The following is a 9,191-nucleotide window of genomic DNA, read 5'->3' on the forward strand; positions in this document are numbered from 1 at the left end:
TCGGCACGGACGGCAAAGATGATCTTGCTCGAGTTCATGATGCTGTCGTCGTCACTGGGACGAACGGTCGTGGGGTCAAAGGACGTGAGGTTGGCAGCGAGGAGGAACGTGCCGAGGGCGGAAAATGCGACCATATCGTTTTGGCTGTGGCTGGAAAATTGAGTTTTGAGTTGGGATTCGTGCCGCATCCGAGTGTGTGGCACGTGATCAGCTGCATCTCGTGTCTCGGACCGTGAATCCAAGCAAAGTGTGGCACTTGGACGAAAAACGGCATGTCTGTAGACTGCCGCAGACAACAGTAGGACTGACTCTGGGCTTTGTGGCTGTGGTACCGGTCCTGGTAGTTGCACGGGAAGGAAGGACGCCATGTTTCGTCAAATTCGGATGTCACACTGAGCTTTCAAGATGTACTAGAGGGTATCACGAGGATGCCCTCTCGTAGATCTTAGGATCGTCGTGTCGAACAGTATACTAGTACTACATTACATGTATATTCTGTTCGACAAGACGATCGAGTACAAGTATGTCACACGTTTGTTTGTTGTTGTTGAAATGAGTATTCTCGTTATATTAAGGGTCCTATTTCTAGGGTCGTCCTACCTCCAACCTAATATCCGGTAGGCACGAGTTACCGGCATATGCCGTTTTCATCATGCTTCTTCCATGTGTTCCTTGTGGCGCTTGCCAAGTGTAGCCCTATTACCGGTATGGTGACCGTCTTCAGTGACATTCGTGTCCGGATGGGGGAGTCACCCGTTTGTTTGTAAACTATTCGTCTCGAGCAGCCAAACAGTTGAATTCGTACGAGCTGCCAAATTGAGGATTGGCATGACCGGGACCGCTCCGCGGCTTGGCTTGTTTTGCTGCTTGGACTGCTCTTTTTCTATTCTTCTATTGTTCGCGAAACACCTCTTTCTCTTCCTGAAAATGGCCCGTTTGTCTCGAGCAGCCAATCCAGCACCACCCGAGTATCTCGTGACGTGGGCTTTTCGTGAAGCAGGAGAGAAACATGCAATCTTGGATTGGATCGCCGTGTCGAAAAGGGATACTTCTACTAGTACCGGTACGTCGCAGAAACGTACAGTACCTGGTACCGTTGGTTGACTGTGAATGCATTTTCTATTGTGTTGAAAAGATTACATGCTAGATGCAGAGCCTGAAGCAGCGACGGGCGGATAAAACAACTTTGCGAGAAACATGGCCAATGCTACACTTTAGCTCCCAGGTTGAATGCCAGCACAAGAAGCATCTCGAACTTGGCGTTGCCGAGTTTTGTCGCAACGGCGAGTCGATCAGCTTGCAGAGCGAGAAGACGCGCTCCTGGAGGGCATGATACGCGAGCTCACGAGCTGCAATGCGCTCGATGAGTCGATGGTGGCGGCCGTTTTTGCGCCACCAGAGGTTGACGTCGAAAATCTTTAACCTGGTACGGCATGCTCCTTGGGGACGAGGTGCGCGTGATTGTTTTCATGTGGCGGATCGCATTCGATGAGTTCGACGCGTGAAGTGCGACGCGACAATCGCGGAGTGGTAGCTTCGACTTGAGGCACACGCGGCACTCGACTATGGACTTGGCGTCTTCCTCGAGCTTACCAAAATGCTTTCAAACCCACGACGACTTGCCGGTAATTGCAATAAGCGTCGGGGCGGTCGTAGCGGTGCTGGTGTTGGACGACATGGTGTCGATTCGACGCAAGAAACGGTGATGCTCCTGCGCTGCTTTGGTATTTCCTTCCTCTCCCCCAGCCATGCGTTGCCACGACAATTGCAAGCCAGTACGTTCCGTAGCGTATGTGCGTAAAAGGACCCTCTGCCGGGGATCGAAGTGGGACCATCACACACTAACTCAACCCACTCACACACACTCACTCAGGCACCCCGCTGAGTGAATCGGCACTCACTCAGAGTGAGTGTACTCTGAGTGGGTCAAACCTATTCACGGGCCACTCACTCGCCATCCCTGATCACGTCATACATGTTTGGGTGCTGATGTTGTGGCTCTTGGAAGACAAGTCTGCTCTCTGCAGCTTGTCATATCGAAATTGGCCAGCAACTGAGCTCTTCTAGTCTTTCTAAACTTTTGCTACGCAATAAAAACCACTGCTGCATCTTGGCAAGACGATGTAATTGTACAATGTCCGCATGAACCCGAACGTGTTGCACCGGAAGCACACGCCTGTCGAATTTCAGTCGTAGACAGTCGCCGTCGGGACGACACAGGGTCCGGGTTTGCCATACCGGTACTAACCTCTGATAACATGGGTGGAAGTTTTCGTGTGAGTTTTCGCATGTCTAGTACCACGTACTAGTATCCGCTTTCAACATGGCGATCCAGGATGGTCTTTCTTATTGCCTTTCTTATCGCCTTGGCTGCATTTCAACAATCAAATCTAACTTGAACACATGTCTCGCATGCTGCAGCCGATATTGAGGTTGTTGGCAGCATAGCCATCGCAACGTTCGCGTCGATCGTGTGCAGAAGCGTACTACTCTTAGGTTGGATTCACCAGTCTGCGAGCCACAACTCAATCTCACCCTCGCTCCCACACGATGGTCGCCCTCTCGGCCCTGGGTGCTCTCCTACTCGCTGCCAACCTCACGTCTTTTGACCCGAGCACCGACCGTCCCAGTGCCAATGACATGGCGAAAACGATCTTTGTCGTCCGTGCTGACTTGTCTGGTGGACGGTTTGCGTCTGCCAAGCCCGTGTCCAACGTCACGTTTCCCGTCGCCGATCCTGCATCAACCGTGTACATTACGTTCGACAGTGCGTCGAAAGCGGTGAACGCTGTGATGCCTCCCAAGGCAATAACTAACTTTGTGTACGCACTCATCTTCAGCTACAGCGGCGGGCCACGCGTTTGCGACGCCATGGCGGGCAGTGCCTCCAAGCTCAATGCGTCGGTCGAGCTCCAGTACGCAGACGGGGTATCGACGTCCCACAACTAGCAGACGACACCGGACATCCCCATGTCGCGCTCGGTAGAGCTCAGGTCGGACGAGTTCAGCCAAGTGGTCGTCCGCGTCGACGCTGGCTGCTTGGACGCTGCAGTGCAATTTGAAAGCAAGGACGGCCGCCGTCTCGTTCCGCCTCGGCTTCACGCGACGAGAGTACATGCGTTTGCACCCGTCCTCGACCATGGAGCGGTGCGGCGACTCGATCTACCCTAGCAAGATTGACCCAAGTGTCAACGTCGCTTTCACCGCGCCCAACGGAACGTGGGAACAGCAAACGATCGCGGACGATGCCACACTCTTTTTCGTCTACAAAGTGCCACTTTCGGGCCCGATGCGTACGGCAACAACGGCGACCAGCTCGCCAAGCACCACGCAGCAACCGGCGACGGCAACGCCAGCTCCGTCGGCCGCTTCTACCTTGGCGCTCCCCATGGGAGTCGTCGCGTCTCTTTTGTTCGTGGTGTTTTGATACATCATGGGTCTTGCTAATACAAAGCGTACGGTCCTACTCGTAGTTAAGGCTTCGTTTGGTGCGCCTCGTTTTCGCCTCTAAAACGTGTTTTTGCATGCTTCTGGCGGTCGCGCGCGTTTTTATGCACAAAATACGCAAAACACGTTTCGTGCGCGTTTGGTTGAGCGAAACACGTTTTTTTGGAAAACGCGTTTCGGCCCAAATCGGGGCCCAAAACGTGTTTTTGGAATAGGGCAAGGGGTATTATGGGAATTCGTTGGGGTTCATCAAATAGGTGATAGCTAATTGCCCTCACATGTCGACTGACGACCAACCACCGACGAAGTCAACGCCGCTGCTGCACTCGAGGTGCCGCCGGTCCTCACGCGCTCGTACGTGGCCCAACCTCCCCGGACCTCCATCCTCACGGGCGCGCTGTTCGTTCAAGAGCTCGTGAAATCGCCGAACCCGACGCGCTTCCACAGGGTAGCCCGAATGTCCGAGCCGACTTTCCTCCTCCTCGTGCAAGAGCTCTGCGCACGCGGTCTCGGGCACGGGGCAACGCCTGAAGCCTAGGAGAAGGTGCTCATCGCTATCTACATCTACTCGGGCTCGTCCAGCCGTCTCGCCCCAGAGCGCTCTCAACACAGCGGCGAGAAGACGATCTAGCGACTACATGGTGAGGAGCTCGCCGCGCTCGGTCGCCGCCAGGCCACCTACGTCACTCAGCTCACGAGCCGAGCCACGCCGCCCGAGACCCGAAATAGGAACTGGTTCGTAGAGCATGCACGCGCGTATAATCGGCCTAGAGGGTACTAAGGCGGGCGGTATTTGTGCCTTCGCGTAGTTGATCTTCGCCTTCTTGTCAACGGCGGCGACGGGGCTCGTGTAGGCTCTCCTCTTGAGGCTGCCAGCATCGGTGCCCTGGCCTAACACGTACACGCCTGTGAGGACAGGTATACGTTGTGATACAGCACCGCGCGCGATCTCGCCGATACGCAGTTCGAGGAGGAGCGCCGTACGCTCGTCCGTCCTGTTGGCCTCGGAAGGGCCCATCTTCGTCTGGCGGACTTCTTTGGACGCCACTAGCGCGTTGGTAACCTCCGCGCCCTTGGCCAGCTCCAACTCGCATTTCGTGTCAAAATGCGCACCAAACGCGCACGTTTTTGGAAAAACGTGTTTATATGGTTTCCGCATGAGCACATGCAGAAATGGCAAAAACACAAAACACGTTTTAAAACACGTTTTGCGCACCAAACGAAGCCTAAAATGCTGTTGGAAAAAAACCAATTGGAGGTAGAGTCCTGCATTCAGCCAGAATGTACCAATTTCTACACCACTAAGCTACGCGATGAAACTTGCATATTCTAGCCATGCAAAGTCGGTGCTCTACAGTCGGAGAGCTCGCAGGCGAGGTACACGGCGGACCTCAACCCAAGCCAAGAGACGAAAGCTGCAGTCGACGGCGAAGCATTCATACGAGGGTCGCTTCTCATGCAACGCGTAAAGCGAAGGGGCCAAGCAAGGGTGCCATCTTGAACCGCTTTGCTGAGCCGCCATCTCACCCAAGATGGCGGCGCAACCAGCTCGCATGTTATTATAGCAACGTGCAGCCGCCAAGACCAAAGACCAAACTGCCAATCTCATTTGCGATTTGCCCGTCGAGCTGCAACCCTCTACGTTACTTGACGTTCTTGTAGCCTATCCACCAGTCTCTTTTAAGCAGCGGCAGCCTCCCAACACGAGCCCTGCTAGTCTCCCCATGCACTTGCATTGATAGCCTCGGGGACATAATCCCCATTTCGCAAAAGAGGAGTTGAGTCGAAATAAGACAGTAAAGCGACGTCAAGAGTTCTCTCACACTTGAGGGCAGCCCATTGAGGGCAGCCACAACGGCTCCCCCAAGTGCCAGCATTCGTCCATTTATCCAATCTTGCGGGTACAGAGGGATGTCGTTTGCGTGTTGCAACCACACGTTTCGTAGCAGAGATTACTTTTTTGTCGTAATCGACGAAATCGATTAGGACAAAAAAGTCGGGGTGTTACTTTAGAGGACGAGGAAGACTGCACCAAGGCCCGCAACGACGCTCGAGGTGAACGGCAAAAGAAAGGAGGCGGATGTCGCAGCGGGGGGTGCTGTCGTCGTACTACCACTCGTCGTCGTTGTCGGTGGCACCGTCGTCGTCGTCGTTGCGGTCGTTGTCGCGGGCGGCGTCGTCACCGCTGGCGCAGAGTAGCGAAAGAAGCTCTTGGCGTCGTCTGCGACCGTCTGCGTCGCCCAGTTGCCTGCCGGTACGGTAAACGCAATGTTGTAGTTGGGGTCGATACGAATCGGGCGAACGGAGTATTGACCGCCGCACAACTTCATCCCTGACGACGGGTGCAGACTCACGTACTCGGCGCGCGTAACACCGATGCGGAACGAGACGGCGCCCGACGCATCGTCCAAGTTGCACGCGAACGTCGCAAACTCCATGCAGCCCGACTCGACGCGAAAGACAATTTGGCTCAGCGAGCGAGACCCAAAGCGGTCCGTCGACGTCGATGTTGGCATGGCGACTTTGGCCAATAGAGACTCGGTCATTGATGTCTTGTCTGCGAACTGGTACTCGGTCGAAGTGTTGAGGATGGTTGTGCCATAAATGCTCTGGGCGCACACACGAGGCGTGCCGCTACCAGCATAGATGAGCCAGCTGACAAAGTTGCGCGTGGCGTTGGCCGGCTTGACAGCGTCGATGGCGCGCGCGTAGCTGTCCTGCGAGATGTACACGGTTGACGCGATGTCGGCGACGGGAAACGTGACGTTGGACACGGGCTTGGCAGACGCAAACCGTCCACCCGCCAAGTCGGCACGGACGGCAAAGATGATCTTGCTCGAGTTCATGATGCTGTCGTCGTCACTGGGACGAACGGTCGTGGGGTCAAAGGACGTGAGGTTGGCAGCGAGGAGGAACGTGCCGAGGGCGGAAAATGCGACCATATCGTTTTGGCTGTGGCTGGAAAATTGAGTTTTGAGTTGGGATTCGTGCCGCATCCGAGTGTGTGGCACGTGATCAGCTGCATCTCGTGTCTCGGACCGTGAATCCAAGCAAAGTGTGGCACTTGGACGAAAAACGACCTGTCTGGAGACAGCCGCCGGCACGACAGTGGGATTGAGTCTGGGCTTTTTTGTGGATGTGGTATCAGGGATGCATTCAAGGATCAGCAAACCCAGCCTAGCCCCTTGTACATGTATTAAAGGGTACACTGGGTTGATCGGAGCTAGCCGTGGCCATGATTCTCGCAATGTTGTTTAAGCCGCCGGTCGCTGCATCAGGCTCTGCATCCAGCGTGCTTTTTTTAACACATAGAAAAGACAGAACATTCAACTTCTACTAGTACTGTACGTTCCTGCGACTTACCAGAAGTATCCCTTTTCGACACGGCGATCCGAGACTGCCTGTTTCCCTCGTCCTTCACGAAAAGTCACGAGATACTCGGATGGTGCTGGATTGGCTGCTCGAGCCAAAGTGTCAACAAAAACAGGCGGGCGAGATACTAGTACTCGATCGTCTTGTCGAACATGATAGCACGGGATAGGCCCGTTCCTTGATCAAAAGACCAGCCGGTGCGGACGACAAGAGCAAAAATGACCCTCTCACACGACATGCCGATTCATTTGGTATTTCGTTTGTCCAATATGTCTTCGACGAGCTCCATTCTATCGATCCAGATACAAACACGTTTCGTAGGAGAGAGGACGAAATCGATTACGACAAAAAAGTCGGGGTGTTACTTTAGAGGACGAGGAAGACTGCGCCAAGGCCCGCAACGACGCTCGAGGTGGGCGGCAAAAGAGAGGAGGCAGATGTCGCAGCGGGGGTGCTGTCGTCGTACTACCACTCGTCGTCGTTGTTGGTGGCACCGTCGTCGTCGTCGTTGCGGTCGTTGTCGCGGGCGGCGTCGTCACCGCTGGCGCATACTTCTCCGTCTCATATTGATAGTCCTGTTTCTTTTGAGAACCAGCAGCTCCTACATTATTTGGAATTGCGGCGATCCAATGGCGCCAATGAAAAGATCCCGATTTCGTTTTTCACCTGAAACAGTCGATTCTGTGATACGGCATTCCATTTTGGAGCAAGCGCCATCGTCGAGCTGCTCGATCGACGAATCTTTTGAGGACTAGATGTTTTTGAGAAACATCATTACAACAGCCTATAATTATGTTTACCATCTTATCGATCGCAGTGGAGAGCGCTACGTTGCCGTGGACACTTGAATTAAGTAATCCAACGACCCTAACCCCTTGAAACGAAACGCAAAGACTGTTGTCGACTGTCACGCATCGATGCGCAGTTATGCCCGTGTCGACTTGGTGTGTACTAGTATGTTACTAGAGCCAGAAACCTCTTGTACACACGTGTTGCACCAAGGGAATAAATATGTGTTGCACTACCGGTATCACCAAGGCTCATCACCATCAAACGTCGAGAAAACATCAAAAAACTTTCGTTTGCGCAATTTTGGAATTGACTTGAGTCTTTATGTCAATCCCGAAATTCCAAATCCGCCATTCTCCTGGTGGAAACGTTTACGTGGTGCACCAGCATCCCAGCATCCCAGCATCCCGGCGGATAAATTCGTATACTCTAGGCAACCCATTGGCTACAATTCCAGCTTTTTCGATTAATGAAACCGCGTTTCATTGGTCTCAGCCAATCGCATCGCGCGGAGCATGTCCCGTCAAGTGCGATTTTGTAGTCCCTGTTAAGCGCTGTCACATCATGCACATTATACATCTTTTTGTATCCATGAAGTACGATGCACTTATCGGGGTACATTACACACGTCCTTGCAGCCGCACCTAAATAGAGCCTCTGAGGCCCCTTGAATTTCTGGACAGCGGACGTGCGCAAAGACGATGTGATGGCAACGACGCCCTCTAGTACCATGGGGCCTCACGGGAAGCGTGAGGCCACAAACGGTATACGAGGCAAAACTCATTCAGAAGCGCGCTCGTCTTTTACAAGATCCAAGTCTACTACAACAAGACGTCGGCCGAGCTCAAGCGCATGGACTCGACGACGCGGTCGCCGGTCCTCAACGTCATTGCCGAGACCATCAACGGCCTCTCGACGATTCGGGCGTTTGGCATGACGACAGCCTTTGCCGCCAAGGGCCGCGCCGCTCTCGACTACAACCAGCGCTTCTTCCTCGTTTACCGGCTCGCGACCCGATGGCTGCAGATGCGTCTCGATTGGCTCTCGGCCAGTATCATTGCTGGCGTTGCTTTTCTCGTCGTTGCTTCCAAAGACTCGATCGGCGTCATCGCTGCTGGCCTCGCGCTCACGTACGCATCCCAGATGACGGCCTTCTTCTCCAAGATGACCACATCACTCTCGTTCATCGACAACATCATGACGTCGGTGGAGCGTCTCGACCACTTCAAGACACTCGAGACCGAAGGTGACACACGAGCCGTCACGACGACCGTCGAAGCGTCGTGGCCAGCCCAAGGCGTCGTCACCTTTGACCACTACGCGATGCGGTACCGCGACCACCTCGACCTTGTCCTGAAAGACGTGTCGTTTACCGTGCCGGCTGGCGCCAAGGTCGGCATCTGCGGCCGCACGGGCTCGGGCAAGAGCTCGCTCATGGTCGCGCTCTTCCGCATGGTCGAGGCGGCCTCTGGTCGCATCCTCATCGACGGCGTCGACCTCGCATCGATCGACTTGCACACGGTGCGGTCGCGGCTCACCATCATCCCGCAAGACCCCGTCCTCTTCTCGGGCTCGCTGCGCTC

At 54.4% G+C, this 9,191-nt stretch overlaps 4 protein-coding genes across 4 annotated transcripts; 2 read left to right on the forward strand and 2 right to left on the reverse strand.

The window, feature by feature from the left end:
- Positions 1-2,550: 2,550 nt before the first annotated feature.
- SPRG_15701 (hypothetical protein) lies at positions 2,551-4,078 on the forward strand (the record flags this gene model as incomplete). Its single annotated transcript, XM_012355037.1, has 4 exons — positions 2,551-2,928; positions 2,987-3,293; positions 3,756-3,931; positions 3,986-4,078. The coding sequence occupies 4 exons, from the start codon at positions 2,551-2,553 to the stop codon at positions 4,076-4,078; spliced, it is 954 nt and encodes a 317-aa protein (XP_012210427.1).
- Positions 4,079-4,081: 3 nt separating this feature from the next.
- SPRG_15702 (hypothetical protein) lies at positions 4,082-4,571 on the reverse strand (the record flags this gene model as incomplete). The annotated part of the gene is made up of 2 exons (XM_012355038.1): positions 4,350-4,571; positions 4,082-4,316 (listed from the first exon to the last, which is right to left on the reverse strand). Exons 1-2 carry the CDS (start codon positions 4,463-4,465, stop codon positions 4,082-4,084), a joined length of 351 nt encoding a protein of 116 aa, XP_012210428.1. The 5' UTR covers positions 4,466-4,571.
- Positions 4,572-5,456: 885 nt separating this feature from the next.
- SPRG_15703 (hypothetical protein) lies at positions 5,457-6,418 on the reverse strand (the record flags this gene model as incomplete). Its single annotated transcript, XM_012355039.1, has 1 exon — positions 5,457-6,418. The coding sequence occupies exon 1, from the start codon at positions 6,387-6,389 to the stop codon at positions 5,457-5,459; it is 933 nt and encodes a 310-aa protein (XP_012210429.1). The 5' UTR covers positions 6,390-6,418.
- A 1,920-nt stretch (positions 6,419-8,338) lies between these two features.
- Positions 8,339-9,165, forward strand: SPRG_15704 (hypothetical protein; the record flags this gene model as incomplete). Its single annotated transcript, XM_012355040.1, has 2 exons — positions 8,339-8,372; positions 8,426-9,165. Coding segments are annotated over 2 exons (774 nt in total), but the record flags the coding sequence as incomplete, so codon positions are not given.
- Between the last annotated feature and the right edge of the window lie 26 nt (positions 9,166-9,191).

Source organism: Saprolegnia parasitica (genome assembly GCF_000151545.1).
Source record: "Saprolegnia parasitica CBS 223.65 unplaced genomic scaffold supercont2.199, whole genome shotgun sequence".
Classification (NCBI taxonomy): Eukaryota; Oomycota; class Saprolegniomycetes; order Saprolegniales; family Saprolegniaceae; genus Saprolegnia; species Saprolegnia parasitica.